Source organism: Boleophthalmus pectinirostris, unplaced genomic scaffold (assembly GCF_026225935.1).
Source record: "Boleophthalmus pectinirostris isolate CB_2022bp ecotype Guang Dong unplaced genomic scaffold, ASM2622593v1 HiC_scaffold_17, whole genome shotgun sequence".
In the NCBI taxonomy this organism is placed as follows: Eukaryota; Metazoa; Chordata; class Actinopteri; order Gobiiformes; family Gobiidae; genus Boleophthalmus; species Boleophthalmus pectinirostris.
Window position 1 is genome coordinate 7,076,699 of NW_026571115.1, and position 20,792 is coordinate 7,097,490.

Sequence of the window (20,792 nt, forward strand, 5' to 3'; positions counted from 1 at the left end):
GTCTAAAACCAGGTCTAAAACAGGTCTAAACCAGGACTAAAACCAGGTCTAAACCAGGTCTAAAACCAGGAAAACCAGGACTAAACCAGGACTAAAACCAGGACTAAACCAGGTAAACCAGGTCTAAACCAGGTCTAAACCAGGTCTAAACCAGGTCTAAACCAGGTCTAAACCAGGTCTAAACCAGAACCAATTTGAAGAGAACAAACATGAATTTTCAGGCTGTGGTTGGTACATTCATGTAGCTTTAAAAAACAAGTTAAGACAATATCAAGTAATCCAAAGTATTCAGATTACATTACTCACTTTAAGTAATTTAATAGATTACGTTACAAACTACATTTTTGGGTATGTAATCTGTAATCTGTAGGGAAATACATTTTAAAAGTCACCTTCCCAACACTGGCTATATTACATTTCAGTTACTTACTTTGTTGTTTTTTCAGGTATGGGTATCTGCAAGTACTCAGACCAAATCACCGATCCGATACCACTTTTTAAATGAGGATCTGTAGATGTGTGCAGCTGCTGTTGACATCTGTGGCTAATGCTACCGGTAACGCTACCACTAACGCTCAGAGCAGGTTAAATACAGACTGTAGAGGCTCTGTAAACACTTAAAACACGCTAATAATGACAGAAAAGACATTTGTGTTACTTTTTGACACCTCTATTTAGCTTTTGGTGTGGATGCTGAACTCAGTAAAGTAACTAAAGCCAAAGAGAGTGCAGGGACAACAGCACTAACTGGGACTTTGTTTACTCTACATAATTAGCCGTGCGCTCCGAGGAGAACTCTTTTTACAGGCCTCATTGTTGTTTTAATCTATGCGCTGTGGTAGAAAGTGGAAAAGTAAAAGTGCTTAAATCAGCAAAACTTCTATATTTGACTCTTAACACTTAGTTCTCAAAATCTAATTTATTCTACAGATTTTCAGTAGAGAAAGAATTTTTGTAGGTTTATTTTTTGCTCTTGTACTGTAACAACATTGAATAGCCTTACTCTGCTGCTTCACACTGTGGTATCGGACTGGTATCGGTATCGAGTACAGTAATGCCAAGTATCAATATAGGAATCCAAAAAAAACAAAAACACTACTTACTTATTAAATATTATAGCTGGACAAAAAAATAAGTTATAACAATTTTCACTGTATATGTTTTTTAAGGATGGGATGAGACAATTTCCACAAGACGAGACAAGATCAGAAATAGGGTCCATGAGAATGAAACAAGATGAGATTTTAAAATAATTCCAAAAATATGCATTTCATGATTCAGTTACCAGTTTTGGCCTCACAGTTTTCATTTATTTGATTTCGTAGTTTTGTTGCCATTCTAGTGTTGCTTTTTCGAACTGTAAGAGATGGAATTTTGTCTCGCGAGATCTGGTGGAACGAGATTTTGTACCATTTCTAGTGTTTATGCAAAAACACTTCAAACTGGAACTACAAGGATGAACTCCAAAATTAATCAAATAATTTGAAATGGATGATTGTGGCTAACTAACTCTGTGTGTAACTAACTGTGTGTCTATGTTTGGCTGCGTTTACATACACAAAAAAATCTGATCTGTTATCCGATTTCTGGAGTTATTCTGAAGTTGGATTTCTTTATGACTGTTCACATATATGCTGGTTTTGACCAAAAAAAAAACTACTAAGATAAAACTTATTATCAGATTTCTCTTGGTCATGTAAACACACACTATTAATTGGGTTATCTGATTATTAGGGGTGTGCAAAAATATCAAAATATTGATGTATCGTACTGTTTAATGTGATGATACAGTATTGATATCATGGGCTGCTGTATCGATATTTGAGCTACTGTGTCCAAATCATTTCCCTTGTGGGTCAATAAAGTTTGTCCAAGTCTATATTTTACTAAATTATTTTCTTACAGCGCTACAGTTTTTGCTGTGCTGTAAACTTTTTTATGCAACACATTTGACATTTTCACTGTTTTGTTGATTAACTTTGCACAAGAAGTGGTTTAACAAAGACAGGCATGAGTTAGGCTTTATTTTTTTATTGAACCATAGTGAATCGATTTGAAATATATTGTATTGAATCGTATCGAATCGTAAACTCACTGTATTGAGATATGTATCGTATCATAGCCTGTGTATTGGCAACTTCTTAATGATCCCCAGCCCTACTGATTATCCTGGTATCTGTTTTTTCCTCTCTGTCTATGTAAATGTACCCAGTGTTGGAGCTCACCATGTTGTTTTGCCTCTGCTGCTCCTCCATCAGAGCCACCTGACTCACACTGGGCATCCCCACCACCACAGACTGGACAGGACCGCCCCAGTAATCCAGAGACAGAGAGAAAGGAGGGAGGAGAGGAGAAGGAGGAGGAGGAGGGGAGTGGAGGAGAGAGTCAGTCCACATGCACAAAACACCAGGCAAAGGGGCAGAAGAGGTGAGAGAAATGTTAAAATCAAAGAGATGGGATGAAACTCTAGAGTGGACTTTTTCACTTTGCCTACAGTGACTCCAAACTCCAAAAGTCCAGTTTATACGTAAAGTCTATGTGGATATGCGTCTAGACTAGAGCGTCGACGCCAGAACGCTGAAAATGCTGAACTTTGGTATCGGACGTCCACTCTAGTGTTTTTATCACCATCTCACTCTGGTTAAAATGAACAGCAGCCGTCAGTCTCAAGAGGTCAGGGGGGAAGAGGTCAAGGGTTACCTGTTGCTGGACGTTGCCGTGGGAGACAGGGATCCCGGGTCCTGGAGCTCGGTTCATGAAGTTCTGTGTCTGAGGCACCTGTCCCGGCTGCATGGGACCCCCACCGGCTCCCATCTGCTGCTGCAAAACAACCAGAGACAAAACACGTGTACGAGTATGAGAAACAGTGTGAGGTAAATATGATGACAAGCAAAAGCAAAATAATAATAAATCAAAGTGAGGCCGCCGTGTCCTGTCTACTATTAATATAAAGCATTTTTATCATCAGTAAACCAGGAAGTAAACAGAAGAGTTATAGCGCTGTGTCAGGCTGCACTCTCCGTAGTTATTTTACCGAGTTCAGCGTCCACACCAAAGGCTAAATAAGGGTATCAAAGAGGGAACACAAATCTGTTTTCTATCATTATTCGTGTATTTTAAGTATGTGGTAGCATTAGCGCCTACACTGCAAATTTCTCTGATCTGGCTAAGATTTTAAAATTTATATCAGGTTATTCATCTTGTTTTCAGATTTATTATCTACTTACTAAACCAGAGACTGCTTCATTCTAGTCGAGAGTCTAGTTTGTTTCTCATGTGGCCCCATGGAAAAAATAATTGCCCATCCCCGAGACACAATTTCCAGAAGATGAGACGAGATACGAAAGATAAAATAATTCCTAATACTGTATTTTCCGCACTATTAGGCGCTCTGGATTATAAGGCGCACTGTCATAGAATGGTCTATTTTCGAACTTTTTTCACAAATAAACCGCACCGGACTTTAAAGGAAACACAACAGTTGGACGGGTCAGTGGTTTTGTTTGTTTGTGTCGTTCACGGTGACTCTGGGCTTTGTTCAGTTGTGGCGTGTAGGGAGGGTGCTGTCTGGGACCAACTGGATTGTCGGCGTGTTCGCAGGTGACTCAGTTGTTCAGTTGTGTCTAGAAGTGGCACATTGCACTTGCTTTTTCGGTTCTTTCCTTCGTTCCGTTCCTCGTTGGTGTGGAGTGATGAGTGTGTCTGCTCCGTGTGTGTTTGCGTGCGCTGCAGGTGTTGTGGCTTTGTAGTTTACTAAAGTCGTGCTGGGACACCCGAGTGGATTCGTGTATAGGGCGCTCTGGATTGTGGGGCGCGCAGTCGTTTTTTGATGGGGTTGGAGGCTTAAGAGCGCAACCTATAGCCCGGAAAATACAGTATATAAATTTCACAATTCATTTTCCAGTTTTGGCCTCACAATTTTTTATTTATTTAATTTCATATTTTTGTTTCCATTCTAGTACTGCTTTTTGGAAAGTGTTGTAAGAGATGTAATTCACCAACACGTGACCCTCTTTTGTACAATCCAAATGTAAACTAAATCAATAATTTTTCTCTTTTCTTGAAACAATTTTGTCTTACTTACTAGACCAGAGACTGCTTCATTCTAGTCTAGAAGTAGTTTATTGTAAGATAACTCATAAAATTTAAATTCTCTTGCCGTATGGACAAATTATTTCACAACTTTTAAGTGATTTTCTGATAGATTTAATTGTTATATCTTAAATTGTCTCCCCCACCGCAGGAAGTCTGGGAGTCCCTGCTTAGACTGCTGCCCCCACGACCTGACCCAGGATAAGTGGAAAAAAATAGATGGATGGATCTTAAATTGTGGCCAAGTTTTTTTGCAGCGTACAGGTTCTCATTCTGGAAAATACAGAGGGGCACAGATAGGTGATTTGGTCTGAGTACTCGCTGATACAGATACCTGAAAAATGTGAGGTATCTGAGCTTTTTCCGATACTGATATACCATAGTTGCAAATCTAACTAAGTCTATTCTTTAATCCAGGGTATCCCCAGGTTTGACTACCCCAAATTTAAGACTTTTTAAGACCTTATTAAGACCACTTAAATGAAAATTAAGACCAACATCGCTCCCATTATGCGGGCGAAAAACCAAATCTAATTCTAATAATGATGAACCAACAACAGTACTATATCTAGAAACTGAGAGCCACTGTGGATTAAATTTACACTTTCCAATGCTGTATCCAACATCTTCCTCCACTCTACTGATTGTTTACTCATTGCCGCCAGCGCCAGAAACCTAAGTATTGTTTGTGCATGCTCCAAATTAGACGTTCATTCATGTTATGTGATTTCATGTTGTTGTTTTTTTTGTTTTTCACACTGCAGCCCGGTTGAGTATACAGAAAAATAGGCTAATGAAATGTAAGACCTTTGTGGAAAAAATAAGACTTGGACAACATAATTTAAGACTTTTTAAGGCCTTAATTTAGGAATGTGAAATTTAAGACCCTTTTAAGACTTTTAAGACCCCATGGACCATAAAGTCTACATTGAGTAACAGAGCTTCAAACAGAGCAGTGACTACATTTAGGCTGCGTTCAGACTGCAGCCTGAAGTGACCCAAATCCGATTTTTTGGCTTCTATGTGACCTGTATCTGATCTTTTAATGACAGTCTGAACGGCACAGATCCGAATTTTTCAAATGCGACCCAGGCCACTTGGATATGTGGTCCTGAATCCGATACATATCCGATCTTTTCACATGCGACTTCAGTATGAAAGGCCAAAGCGCATCCATCCGACCTACACGTCATTGACAAGCGACAAACGTCACTATTCTGCGCTGAAGCAGGCGGAAACCGGAACTGTAAAATCGCCAGGTGCTCAATGCTCGCGACCATATTTGGACAACTTCCGTAAACACAGAGCACGCTCGCTGCGGTTGACGCATGGGGTTGACGTCATCGTGTCTCCAGTGCGCATGCGGGACACTTTCGGGCCGTTTACCGTTCACACTGAAGTCACAGACAAGTCGCATTTAATTGGAAATGTGAACGACCTCGCAAAAACATCGGATTTCACAAAAAAATCGGAATTGAGCATTAAGCCCTGCAGTCTGAACGTAGCCTTAGAATCACACCGCCAGGGTATGTTGATGAATGTTGACGATATCAGCTGCAAAGTATCAACACAGTGCTTCTAGACAGTTGAGCCGTCACATGAACACTACCTATCTTTTATATAAAGTAAAACAGTGCAGTAGTTTCGGCGTTGTGTACTGCGCTGGCATGGCCCATTGGAAAAAGAAGATTGGAGCCAGTTTTAGCCCAGCTCTGAGCACAAATTATTAACTCTGGCCTGGAATGGAAGGCAGCTTTAGTCATCCATCTTACTACAGATCTACAGCCACGCTCCTGCTCCTTACACATCTGAATCCGCCCGGAGACTGTGAGAGCGCGTGGCCCCAGCTGCCCCATCCCCGAGCATTAGTCGTGATTTATCCCCTGTCCTTAACCCAGTAACCTGTGAAATCTAACGCACAATTTATGCAACACTCGCACAATATTAGGAGATGAAGTCATGTGCAGCAGCCATGTGGAATGTTTTGAAGAAGAAGTGATTAATAGTGTGTGTTGGTTCCGTATGATGTATCTAAGCTTAAAGTGGAAATATCAAATTTTTTTGTCTGTGTATTTGAGATAAATTGCTTAAGGTGCATTGTGTAACTTTTCTAGTGGAGCGTCCATCAAATGCTTGTCTCCTTGTAAATGTTACTACTTTGTCTGGAATGTTTCACAGGTTGGTATTAAACTTTTTTATCGTTATGGAGACCAAACCAGATCAAGTTACAGGTCAGATCTGTGGAGAGGCGACCCCGCTCATAGTCAGAATGCTTGTTTTTCTAGGTATTTTTGAGATATAAAACCACCTGTAATTGAATAAATGTGAGGTAGATCTGTTTAATGTCATACTGTGGAACATTTCAGGCAGAGCACTGAGATGTCCATAGAAACAAGCCGATGACAGATAGCCTGATTCATCAACCAGTTTCACTTTGTAGAAACTGTCTGACCTCACAGTGTTAGAATTTGTTTGCTCAACGGTAGGCGAGTACTTTTTTTCATTTAATCGCTGCTATTTGGTCGTGACATATGTAATGCGTCACTAACGGGGCTAAATGGTATATTAAGCTTTTCCCAAATCCCGTAGGAAGAAGGGCAATAACGTCTTTCTCCTTGATAAAATTCACCAAACAATCTCTTTGTTCCGGCTTTAAATCCTCGATCTCGGGAATCGTTGCCAAAACAGAATGTCTGACTCTTCCCTGATTGGCTGGTGCCCGAACTTGCACTTTCGGGATTTTTGCAAAACGTCTATTCTGGTGTATTCTGATTCCTGACCTCGTCACTGGAGAGAAATAAAACTGAGTGGAGGCACCTGGTGGCACCAGCCTGGCTAGGTGAGGGTCCCTCTACCAGAAAAGTTGCACAATACAACTTTAAAGAAGATAAAGATATACTGTATAAGTAGCTTTTAAGGGAGAAATTAAACTGTTTTGTGCTGTCTGCATGTAATTATAAAGCATTTTATCCTCAGATAATCATGAAGTGCATTGTTAGCATGCTAGTTGTTGTTGTTAACATCACTGTGAGGGCAAAACTCCACTCTTGTCTCTGAAAAATGTAAAAAGTGCTTAGAAACTCATTGTGGTGAATGATTAGGATGCTCTGAATGGATAAGGTAAGTGAGGAACAATTTGGACCACTGCAAACAAAAACAAAAATAAATAAATAAATGAACTAGTTGTGGATTGCCACCTGATGACATCACAAGTTGGAATAGCGTATTTTCTGTTTGAGAGAAAAACTCAGTCTAAATATGCAGAGCTGATGAGAAAACAGTATAATGACAGATCAGATATTAGTTTAATAAGGTACTGTAGTTTAATTAGTACTGTCTGCATCTAATTCTGAAGTGTTTTATCCTCAGAGAATCAGGAAATGTGTTGTTATTGTTATTATTAGCGTTACTGTGACGATTTTCCTATAAAAACACTATACATTTTCTTCTTTGCAGATGAGATCCTAACATCTAAACAAGTGCAGCCTTTGCGATTTGATAATTACAGCAACTCAGATTGTAATATACAGCGCAACCCTGATTTAATGCAAAAGTACACGCAATCCTTTATTTTGCCTGATAAACCTACCTCCCTGCACAGCTTTTCCCGGTCTCTCCAGCTCTGCGAATCCTTAACGACCGAAAGTGAAATTTTAATTATGTTAAGATTGCTGTAGCGCTTCCCTATTAGCAATGCAGGGCTGAATATGCAACGATACACAAGAGAGGGAGGAGAAATCATCATAATTTAATGTCTTCTGTGGAAAGTGCTTCTCCGCCATAGACACAGGGCTGCTCACGTATAAGGATGAAGACATAAAATGAGCGAAGCTGAGATGAGCCCTGACAGCATCTGAAAACTGATCGAACTACTGTAAGCGTGAGTGTTTATTTTGACAGGTTGTGACAGGAGCAGTGATGGAATTCCCACTCATTTCAATTCGGGGTTTTTCCAAAGCATTTGAAACACGCATTTGCTTTAGTTAGAACATATGAAGTACAGAAATAGGTATTAAAACAAGGGCCCATTTTCTGATCTATGTCACAAACAGACCTGGAGTTGTGTTTTGTTTCATTTGTTTGTTTTTCCGTTCCACCTTGTGATGTCATGTGGTAATACAGGAAGCGCTCCATTGTGTCTTTTTAAAACTCCATACACTTTCACTAGATTCATTTGGAATCATTTCAGACCAGGAATTTCCAATCTCTACTAAACTAAAGGTAAAAAGGTAGCTGTTTACGAAAACTACCCCTTCATGGCAACAGAGGCATTTTGAGCTTTGGAGATGTAAACTGACTAATAAAAGGGTTACTCAAACATGTGAAGGAAACTAAACACAACTCCATGTATGTTTTTGAGGAGGTAGTAACATTCTAACATGACTTAAAGCTCACAAGAGTCAACTTTGCGTAATATAGGACCTTTAACTTCTGTCACTACTACAGACGGATGGTATTTTGTCTACAAGATAAAATGGAAAAGATGATTCAAATATTGTTATCAGGAATATGTCTTTGCAAAAACTCTGCTTGTCCAATAATACACACTACCAGTCAAAATCTGGACAAACTCAGGGGTGTCAAACTCAAATTCACAGTCAAATCTTTTGAGGTATGTAATGTTAAAACTTTTCTTATTAAAATAAATGTTCAATAATAGTTTTGCTTAAACATTGAATTCAGAACAAGCATAATAGAAAATAATAACAAAACATTAAATAATGTCTTTATAGTCTGTCTGTAGCCGGTGGGCCAGCTCTAATACATATTTTTTCTATTTTACTACTTTCTACATTTAATGCACAGAGAAGATATCAAATATATGAAGTCAGACGTCTGGAATTAAGTCGCCAAGAGAAAAAAAGTGAAATAATTTGATCAATTATCTAATACATGCAGTCATTGCTATTTGATAATTCAATAAAAATGTATTGTTATTTTTTATTTTATTTTGAAAGAATTGATTTATGGATGTTTGAATATTTTTTTTATTATACATATTTACTTAAGTAACTAAAACAACAACTATTAAATTATGGTGAAAAGTGCATAAAACAGGTTTTCATGTTTACAGCATTTTTTTTATTTTTATTTTTTACATAGTTTTACGTCAGTTAAGTGGCAGTTTGTGGAAAAAAAGTAGAAAAAAAGAGAAATACTAAAACGTAATACCTCTACCTACCTACCTAGTATGTCATCAACAACCAACTGCCTGAAATATTCCATCCAAATGTAATTTTTAGTATTAAGTAAAGAGAAAAAAAAGTGAAATTATTAATTATTTTAATTTAATAAAAACATTTAAAATAAAATAATAAAAGCTAGTGATCCAAACAAATGCAGTCATTGCTGTTTGATAATTCCACCAACTTAATATAAAGATAATTCCACCAACTTAAAACTGTGATTTCAATTTGATTTCAGTACATTGTTTTGCCTTGTGTATTCTGACTCCTCCCCATTTCTCATGCACTGCCTTTTTCCCATTCTCTGCTGATACAAACACATTTTCACAGCCTTTAGAACTGAACAATGTCTAAAAACTATCCAAGCAGTCACCCTTATGTTGCAGCCAATCCAAACGCGCAGTTGTCTCTTGTTTTAGTGCCAAAATGGGAGAAAGCGCTGGCCATTTTCTCTGGAATCTCTACTGTAGCAGCTTTTATGGGTCTTTTGTGCAATGCAGCCATAAGAACAGAGCTATGATGCGTTGTCTAAAGATGTGAAATGTGCGTGTTGGGAGTTTATGGGTCTGTGTGTAGACTCTCCGTGGCCGTAGCTCGGAGCGTTTTCTGTCACGAATATGCAACATGGACAGTTATGTGTGAAGGAGGGAACATGGGAGAGATGGACGCGCTTCAAATGTGGACAGAAGTGCTGAAAAAGTGAGAGGGCGGGAGGGGGAGGGAGAGAGAGAGAGACAGGGGAGGGAGAGTGATGTACTGAAATATGATGAAAGAAAGACAAAATGCAATGTGTGCAAAACTACAGGTCTATGTGCATTATTAAGAGAGAGTATTACACCTAACCTATTTAAATCACCGTGTTACCTTTTATTCTTTTAAAAATGCTGACAGAAAACAGTGTGTGTTTAAGTTAAATTAGTTTCTGAGTTGGTTGGTTCACTTTTGAAGCATCACAACACAATCTCGCTAATGAAACTACTGCACATCGCATCAGGTTTGTGAAGTTGTAGTGTACTGTTTTGTATTATGCTTTTGTATATTTCTAGAACATGATTGTGCAGGAGTGTTGCAGAGAGCTTCTTGGTTACGTAGGCTTGCGGCTGTCATTACTAACCTGGCTCAGATTGATGTGTAGCACTCCGAATTGAGTTCACACCAATCCTTGCGTCTTTGCATTGGTTTCCTGTTCGATTTAGAATTGATTTGATGATTTTATTGTTTGTTTTTAAAAGCTTTGAATGGACTGGACCCACAGTACGTCTCGGACTTCATCAAGATTTAAACCCCGGCGCATGCTCTGAGGTCCGAGGGCCAGCTCCAGCTCGTGGTGACTAAAGATGAAACTTATAAACCAGAGGGAACAGGGCCTTCTCTGTGGCTGTGAATGCTCTGACTCCCCATGTCCAAACAGAGGGTTTTAAATCTCGTCTTAAGACCCACTTTTACTCTCTAGCTTTTAACGCCGTGTGAGCGTGTGTGAGTTGTATTTATTTATTTATGTAGTTATCTATCTATCTATTATTTTTAGCTTTATGGATTTTAACACTTTTTATGTATTGTTTCTTTTTATGATTTACTTTTATTGTCTTTTATTGTATTAATTTGATTTGTGATATATAAATAAAAGTGGATTCTACACATGTATGGAAGGGCTCTCACTTAAAATACTTCAGTTTTTCATAACATTTGTATGTATAATGTAAAACTTTATGTATGGGAAAAAGAAAAAAAAGTCCGGAGTTATTTAAAGCTGTTTAAAGTCCACTGCCTGATTTTGTCTGATTAGTGATAAAGGAACGCAGAAAAAAACTGATGTGAAATGAAAGATACATATTAAAATGAACTGAATGAGTATTGTCACGGGTGTATGGATTTTAAAAAGGGGCATGGTGACTGAGTGGGTGGCACTCTCATCTCGCAGCATGAAGGTTCAACGTTCGATTCCCCGGCCGATCTGACCCTTCTTTTTGCAGTCAGTTTGCATGATCTCCTTGTGTTTGGGAGGGTTTCCTCTAGGCGCTCCGGTTCCCTAGCCAGGCTGGAGCCACCTATTGCTTCCACTCAGTTTCATTTCTCTCCAGCGACTAGATCAGAAAACAGAATACACGAGACGGTTCGCAAAAACCCCGGATGTGCGAGTTCGGGCACCGGCCAATCAGCGAAGAGCCATACAGTCTTTGTTGGCAACGATTCTCGAGATCGAGGATTTAAAGCTGAAATAAAGAGAATGTGGTGAATCTTATCAAGGGGAAAGATGTTATTGCTCTTCTTCCTACGGGATTTGGGAAAAGCTTAATATACCAGTTAGCCCCATTAGTGGTGCATTACATATGTCACGACCAAATAGCAGGGACTGGTTAAATAAAAAAAAAATATCTGCCTACCATTGAGCGAACAAATTCTAACACTGCGAGGTCAGACGGTTTCTACAAAGTGAAACCGGCTGATGAAAAAGGCTACCGGTTCCCCTCATCAACTGAAAACATGCACTAAAGGTAAAATCCTCCAGCTAAAGTAGTTCTGACCAAGACTAGCTCAAAATCTGGAGATGGATCCCACAGCTTCTTAACCCATGACAAAACCTAACTTTAATCTTGACCCAGTGAACTATTTACAGGTTTTCAGGAATAACGATGCAAAGTGACACTGAAATACTGAACAAATCCACAAAGTAAAACGGCCAATCTAAAACCTCTCCTTCATTCTGTCGACATGCTTAAACGTTTCCTTTAATTTACCACATAACTTACCTCTGCTAACAACTCAGATTGGTTTGATTGCTGCATTATTTAGCCGCAATTACCGCTGTAACTTCAAATTAAAATTCCGTCATTAATCCTAAACATTCATGCATAAAACAACAGCTTCAAATTCACTGTAACGCTTGGACGTATGGGGCACTTACATTTTCATTAGAGCCAGATAATGAGCTAACGGTAGCTAAAGCTAGCCCCATTAGCTGGTAGTGCAGTGTTTTGCAGGGGAGATACGCAGCTGGCTAAATGAAATGTCAATAACAATGCCGTTTAATGCCATAGACAATGCAGCTCTATTCCCAGTCGGTGCGATGTAATTCCTGGTCATTATTACCTCTGAGCAGAGTAAGGGCCATAAGAAACAGTCTCTGGGGGTTTGGGCTAACATCTGGAGGTGATTAACCAGCAGCTGTAAAGGAGATGGTCAAGTCTGTGACAACCAGGCTAAAGAGGAGGAAAGGGACTGACAGGAACACGAGAATAACTACACTTTAATTAGTCTTAATAAGGTCTTAACAAAGGCTTAGATTAGGGCTGGGCAATATGAATCAAAAACTACATCTCGATACATTTTGCTATATCTCGATATATTATATATATCTCGATATCTGTACAAAAATAACCCCCAAAACTGAAAACTGCAAAAACAAATATGCCAAATTAAACAAGGTCTTTTTTTTATTTTTATTGAAGTGTAAGAGGTAGGCAGTTCATATAGGAACATTTAAGATTAAAAAACAAAACAAAAGCATTACGACTATGAGCCACATCAGCCCGTTTGAGATTATAATGTGTTTAATGCAGCTTTGCGCAGACTTGTTTACGTTTTACAGATACGAAACTTAAAAGCGCATGGCTAATTTGCATAAACAGCGCACTCCTCGTGTCGCTAATGTGATTCAGCTTCTTTCAGACTCGGTGGAATATGAGGATGTGCTGCTGAGGTTTTTGTCTGTAAACGGTGGAAAAGTATCGTGGTGCTAGAAGCTTTTCACTGGCAGCAACTTTCGGCGTTCACAGCGGTCGTGAGGAGTGAATGAGATACAAGCGAGGAAAATCAGGGAGGCGGGGGCACGCATAGAGAAGGCAAACAAGCGAAGCGGCGGAATCAAAACTGAATATAAGCATTATATCGATATATACGATATGTCAAAATCCATATCAAGTTTAAAAAATATCGAGATATGTTTAAAATATCATCATATCGCCCACCCCTAGCTTAGATCATAATGTAGAAATAGTTTATTGAGAAGGATTCAGTGGGTCTTTTGTGAAGCATGCTGGGTAATTAAATGTGTAGAGATCAAATGATATGAGTTTTGGAATCCAGAGGAACCAATGCCCGATAAGCTTTGTCGATATTTTTGGGCCGATATGTCGACCAGATTTTGATTGTTTTCCTTCCTTTTTAAATTTACTATAAACTCACCTGCAGCTCTTTTTCGCATCATAAACCTGTAAGAAAGCTGTGATGTCTCACTTTGTGCAGCTCTCTCATCGTATTCAAGTGTTACTATAAAGCTTTGTGTGTATGTTTTATGCAGAAGATCGACCAAAACAAAATATCGGCCTGTGCTGGAGATTTAAGGCTGATAATCATTGTGTTAAAAAGTCTAAATATTGGTCTGTCTCTATAAATGTGCTCCAGAAGTGAATGCTGTGAAAATCTATAGTTAAAATGTTTAAAGTTTAAAAAGGTTAAAGAAGTTACAGGAGCTGTACCTGATCTTCATCTTTTTTAGAAAAACTTGAACTATTTTTAAATAATCTGAAGTAGTCCAAACGTATCTCTTGTAAACACATTCCAAGCTTCCTAATTATTCCTAGTTTATACAAGTCTTTCACACCTCTTAAAGTTGTTGTTATTAATAGTTTTTATGTTTTTTAAAGACTGCATTTGACATATATTTGACATTTTAAACTACCATATTTTCCGCACTATTGGGCACTCTGGATTATAAGGCGCACTGTCATAGAATGGTCTACTTTCGAACTTTTTTCACAAATAAACCGCACCGGACTTTAAAGGAAACACAACAGTTGGATGGGTCAGTGGTTTTGTTTGTTTGTGCGTTCACGGTGACTCTGGGCTTTGTTCAGTTGTGGCGTGTAGGGAGGGTGCTGTCTGGGACCAACGGATTGTCGGCGTGTTCGCAGTGACTCAGTTGTTCAGTTGTGTCTAGAAGTGACACGTTGCACTCACTTTTTCGGTTCATTCCTCCGTTCCTCGTCGGCGTGGAGTGATGAGTGTGTCTGTGGGTGTTTTTCACTGTGCGGTCGCTGTCTGCTCCGTGTGTGTTTGCGTGCGCCGCGGGTGGTGTGGCTTTGTAGTTTACTGAAGTTGTGCTGGGACACCAGAGTGGATTCGTGTATAGGGCGCTCTGGATTGCGCAGTCATTTTTTGATGGGGTTGGAGGCTTATGAGCGTGCCCAATCATGTGGACAACATGGTATTTATTGTTTTTTATGCTGATGATGTTTTGTTTTTGTGTATTTTTTATACCGAAATGACAAATAAATTCTGATTCTAAAGATCAGAGTTTTGCTGTCATGGTAACACTAAAAAATATTAAGATACTAACGGCGTAATTCCTGATTCTTGGAGGGAAAAAAAAGTTTATAATTAGATAGTTAGTCGTTGGACCTGCTTGTGGTTGGTAATGACCGCCCCCTCCCTCTGGTTCTTACCGCGCGGTGCTGCTGGACCTGCTTGTGGTTGGTGATGACTTGGCGGATGCCGTTGACGAAGCCGCTCTGGTCGTTGGGGATGAGGCCCATGAAGATCCTCTTTTTGGACGAGTAGAGCAGCATCAGGACCCTCACCTCGCACGGCGACGTGGTGTGGGGGAAGTGCACGCAGCCCGCCTGACCACAAGAGGGAGACACATTCAAATGAAAACAGATTAAAGGTACACTGTGTAACGTTTCTGGTGGAGGGGTCCGTCAAATACTTTATTGATGTTATTGCTTTGACTGGATCTTCATGGAGACCAAACCAGACCAAGTTACAAGTCAGATCTATGGAGAGGCGACCCCGCTCACAGTCAGAATGCATGTTCTTCTAGGTATTTTTGAGCTATAAATCCAGCTGTAATTGAATAAATGTTTGGTAGAGCTGTTTAATGTCACACTGTGGAACATTCGAATCAGAACAATGACATATCCATAGAAACAAGAAGGTGAAGGACCCACAACAAAAAAGTTACCACCTTTAAAGCATTAAAGTTGGACTATGAAACTTTTCTATTCTTCCTACTTTCAGCAATAATATGGTATAAAACTCTATCTCGCATTTATTCATTTAATTACCTCTCCACAGATCTGATCAATAACTTCCTGCCTTCAGTGGTTTTATATGTCATCCATGCATGTTTGACTCATTTAGTGATCTCTCCGGTTAGCTATATGATCCTGTCCAATGCTCCGCCCACAATCCTAAGTCACCCACGCTCCCACACGGCAATTTTTCACAAAAGCAGGATATAAAACAATAAACTACAACTTCACAAACCTGATATGATGTGCAGCAGTTTCATTAGCATGTACACCAATTGTTATGTGTTGGCGCTCTGAAGGTGGAATGATGTAGCATCGAGAGCAAAGGACTCAGAGTGTCAAAAATGAAAGTCAGACTTATTTAACAGTTGAATACATTGTTTTCGCCTAATTCTGCATTTCCAGACTATAAAGAAGTAACAGCGTGATCTAAATATGTTATGTAAAGTGTGATACCCCCTCTTTAAGTTAGCTAACACACGTGTGACTAGATGCAGATGGCCTATTCCACAGTTAAAACCTAAAGAGAGCCCCAGATGTAATTTGAGCTCAGTGCAGTTCGGGGACATCCTCTGCCCACTCAAACATGGCCGCTCGGAAATTGAATGCAAATGATGTTAAGTTAATTCTGAGCATGGCGCCTTCCCTCGGCCGTAAATCGCAGAGGGACAGGGCTCAGCTGGTGCAGGGGCTGTCAGCCTTTTCTCTCTGGCCTCACCTCATTAACGCGCATATGACAGGTTAGACTACTCATTTCAGTAAAACATAGTCAGCATAATTCACAGATTTTTGTTTGTTTAGTTTTGATTTTTAGTTTTGTAATATCGGTGAAGTTCATAATTTGCCTTCCTGGTTGGCTGGTTCGACATTAGCAACAGATATGATATAACTACAGGTAATTCCTTAAGTGCATATAACAGGTTAGACTACTCATTTTACTAAAACACAGTCAGCATAATTCATATATTTTTGTTTTAAAAAATCTTACCTAGTTTTGTAATATTATGTTTATAATTGTACTTCTTGGTTGGCTGGTTGGACAGTAGCAACATATATGACCATATCTTATTGTGGCCATATCAGTTTGTCAAAGCCTGAGCCTGTCAGATCTCAAAAGCTGAGCAAGGCCAGGGCTGGTTACTGCTTGGATGGGAAACCACTGAGAAAATCAGGTGCCACAGGGGGGTGCCAGTGGTTAAAAAAAAAAAAAAAACGCTGTTCTTTAGGCAAGACACTTCACCTACATTGCCTAGTAAGAAAGTGGAGTGTGTATGAGTGATGGATATAGTCGGAGGGGCTGATGGTGCAGATTGGTAGCCTCACTTCGCTGTGGAGTGAATGAACAATGAACTGTAAAGCACTTTGGGTGTCTTGAAAGGTGCTAAATAAATTCAATGATTAATGAATTCATTCATGTATGTATATATGTATGTACGTACATACGTAGAGGTAATTCCATAACTGTTACCTCGCAACAATAAACTTAAAGTGCATATAAACAGGTCAGACTACTCATTTTACTCAAACATAGCAGAATAAATATTTTATTACCTAGGTGTTGTTTTTGTTGTTTTTGTTGTTGCGGTTGTTTTTTTGTTTGTTTGTTTATTTTGGTAATGTTTATACTTTTACAACAGATATGTTGAGGTATGATGTAATTCCATAACAGTTGCCTAGCAACCATATCGTTATAGTGCATAAGTGCTGGTTAGAATATTAATTTCAATAAAACATAGTCAACACAATTAATGTTAAGATTATTATTATTATTATTATCTTTTTTTGTTTGTTTGTTTGGTGAATTTTTGATTTTTAGTGAAATTTAAACTTTAACTTCCTGGTTGGACATTTGAACAGATATGACACGTGTAGAGGTGAATCTAATAATAATGATAAAGTAAACGAGGGCTAAAACTTCTAAATTACACAATAGCTATTATTAAAGAAAATAAATGATAACAACTTTATTTTGTTATATGAAGGTTTAAACTATCTTTTTTTTTTGGACATAAGTAGAGGGATTCCATTTTAGAACTCAGGGCAATTTCCTGTAACTCTTTTTGTACTTTTCTTGTCAATTTTTGCAAAATTATAATAAATATTCATGACAGGTACTATCCCACCAAACCAAGTCTTTATTAGAAAAAAAAAACATGAAAACCTGTCACATGCACTTTAAAGGTGCACTGTGTAACTTTTCCAGTGGAGCGTTTATTACTGGTTCTCTCCATGGAGATGTTGCCTAGAATGTTCCACCGTATGGCATTACACTTATTTATCTCTATAGAGACAGCAGGTGACACTACATGTCCAAGTTACATGTCGGGTCTGTGGAGAGGCGAGCCCACTCACAGTAAAAATGCAAGTTTTTAAGTCAATAAAAACCCATGTTGTTGAATAAATGCAAGATGGATATATTTAATGCCATACAGGGACATTTCAGACAAAGCGGCAACATCTCCATGTAGACAAGCAGGTGGCAGAAAACTTACAGAGTGGAGCTTTAACAATGCAAACCCATGTATATGACTAGATATAATATATATAATAAATATGCTATAGTCTAGAGGCTCAGAGGAAAGAAAAGCATGGACAAGGACACCCTCTAGAGGTGAGGAGGGGAAATGCATGGCAGGATGGATGCATTATTAGGGAAATTGGGTCAAATTATGTGTTGTAAAATATTTTCAGAAGAACAGACTGTGCAGACGGGCAGAGAGAACGAAACGTAAATACTTACAAATCCGTTGCCCATGATGCGGTACAGGCCTTTGAGGGACTCCATGTCTTTGTGGGTGAAAAGAAACTGCACCATCCTCGAGTTTCTGAATAGAGGACCCAGAGTCGTCTATGGACAGAGAGAAAGGGGGGGAGGGGAAGAGGGGGAGAGACAGGGAGAGAGGGAAGGAAAAGAGAGGGAGATGGGAGGGAGAGACAGAAGAGGGAGGAGAAGAGGCAGGGGGGAGAGAGACGAGAAGGAGAGCAGGAGGTGATAGGGAGAGGAAGAGGAAAAAAGAGAGGGAGAGAGAGAAGTAAGGAGCAGAGGGAGAGAGAGAGGGAAAGAAAGAGGGGAAGAGGGAAGGCGAGAGAAGGAAAAGGGAGAGGGAGGGTGAGACAGAAAGTCAGGAGAGAGGGAGCAGAAGAGAAAGAGAGAGGAAGAGGTGAAGGAGAGGGATAGAGAAGAAAGAGGAGAAGAGAGGGAGAGGGGAAGAGAGGGGGAGAGAGAAGAGAGAGAGAAGGAAAAGGAGAGAAAGGGAGAAAAAGAGGGAGAGAAAAAAGAGAGGGGGCGAAACAGAGGGAGAGGACAACTTGAAAATGCAGTGTGTGTAGTGAATATACTGTAATAAGAATTGAAATGATGATTTATGCATTTTACAGTACAAATTTATCATTTATCTGTGGCTATAGTACAGTGGAATAGCATAGAATGTATAGTAAAGTATACTATAGTACAGTGCAGTGCAGTGCAGTACAGTGAGTGTACAGTAGTGAAGGCAGTTGAAAACATCCTCACCAGTAAAGCCTGTGGGATGAGCTGCATTATGAGCTTCTGTGGCCACTGCTCCGTGTTCCTGAAAGTGAAACAAAAAGGTCAAATAATGTGTGTTTCATTTAAAGGTGCACTGTGTAACTTTTCTGGTGGAGGGCCAGTCAAATTCTAGTCTCCGTAGAGATGTTATTGCTTTGTCTGGAAAGTTTCACACTATGGTATTAAACCTTTCTATCATCACAGAGACCAAACCAGACCAAGTTACACGTCAGATCTTTGGAGAGGTAACTCCACTCACAATCTGAATGCCTGTTTTTTTTGTTTTGTTTTTTTTTTAGATATTTTTGAGCTATAAAACCACCTGTAATTTTACAAATGTAAAGTAGAGCTGTTTAATGTCATACTGTGGAACATTCCAGGCAGAGCAATGACACATCTGTAGAAACAAGCATGGTGATAGACCCCAACCAAAATGTCACACAATGCACTTTTAAATAAATTGAAAACAAATAATATAATAATTACTTAGAACAAATTCTAAGTATGGTACATTTCAAAACCGGAAAGCACTATGCAAATGTACAACTTTTGGTACAGCTAAAATTTAAGCAAGTTAATATAAACATTCAATTTCCAAACTAAATATTGAAAAAGCTGGAGGAGCTGGAGGACGTGTCTGGGGTGAAGGAAGTCTGGGAGTCCCTGCTTAGGCTGCTGCCCCCGTGACCCGGCCCCGGATGAGCGGACGAAAATGGATGGATGGATATTGAAAAATTGTGGAAAAATCATTAAGGTGAGGCAATGATTTAAAGGTACATTGTGTAACTTTTCTGGTGGAGAGTCCGTCACCTGTTTGTTTCTATGGAGATGTCATTGCTCCGCTTAGAATATTTGACAGTATGACAATTTTATTCAACATTTTATAGTTTCAAAGCTCAAATGCCTAGACAAACAGGTATTGTGACTGTGAGTGGAGTCGCCTCTCCACAGATCTGACCTGTAACTTGGTCTACATGAAAATAGAAAGGTTTAATACCATACTGTGAAACATTCCAGACAAAACAATAACATCTCCATGGTGGAAAACATTTGACGGAGCCTACACCAGAAAAGTTACAAAATGCACTTCTAAGTTTTAGATTATGCTGTTTCTTGTTACTATTGGGGCTGCCCTTAAAACAAGACCTGATCAAAATCAAAAACATGCTCATTTTAAATCAGTTTACTCACAGGTTTTCTCCCTGGTTGACGTGGACTTGACACGGGAGAGAACGGGTCAGTTTGGTGTTCTGGTCCATGGTCGTGGCTTTGGGTTTCTGAGGAAGTACAAAAATACAAAATGGAGGTCCAAGGTTACGGCAGATATTCATAAAAATGTAATAAAACGCTATCAGGAGCTTTTCATGTGATTTAAGTTGCCTGGCCATACAAGACTACACTATGTATATAACTTTACAAAGACATATAGACCGGTATACTGTTTCCATGGTAACTGATGAGCATGATTGACAGGCCCATATTACAGCATTTGCCGATTAATGTTACAATGTTGTTTCCTCATCAAAAACATACCTCGAGTTATGTTTTCTTTTCATTCACACATGTTTAACAAACAACCCTGCATATTTAGGCTGAGTTCTTCTATCAAACTGAAAACGCGGCATTCCACCTTGTGATGTCATGTGGTAATACAGGAAGTGCTCCACTCTGTTTTTAAACTCCTCACACCTTCACTAGAATCATTTGTATAATTTCAACCCTGGAATTGCTGATCTCTATTGAACAAAATGTAAAAAGTAGCTGTTAACTTGAAAAGTACCACTTCATGAGCATATCACAGACAAACTAATAATGCAGCGTTACGCAAACATGTGCGAATGAAACAAAAAACAACTTCAGGTATGTTTTTGATGAGCTAACAACATGATAACATGGCTTAAAGCTCTTTGCATAATATAGGACCTTTAAGAATGAAGATGTTAAATTTCTCTT

The 20,792-nt window shown here is 39.1% G+C and overlaps 1 protein-coding gene across 2 annotated transcripts in view; it reads right to left on the reverse strand.

Moving 5' to 3' along the window:
• The window catches only part of med25 (mediator complex subunit 25), a 48,277-nt gene that overhangs the window by 9,748 nt on the left and 17,737 nt on the right, over positions 1–20,792 (reverse strand). Inside the window, exons 12-17 of one of the 2 annotated variants that reach the window (XM_020933201.2) lie at positions 20,031–20,116; positions 18,825–18,882; positions 18,051–18,158; positions 14,723–14,899; positions 2,701–2,820; positions 2,226–2,297 (exon numbers count right to left, since the gene is read on the reverse strand). In XM_020933201.2, coding sequence (XP_020788860.1) covers positions 2,226–2,297; positions 2,701–2,820; positions 14,723–14,899; positions 18,051–18,158; positions 18,825–18,882; positions 20,031–20,116 — 621 coding nt within the window. The remainder of the gene's footprint in view (positions 1–2,225; positions 2,298–2,700; positions 2,821–14,722; positions 14,900–18,050; positions 18,159–18,824; positions 18,883–20,030; positions 20,117–20,792) is intronic. The other variant, XM_055152775.1, reaches the window with a different exon arrangement.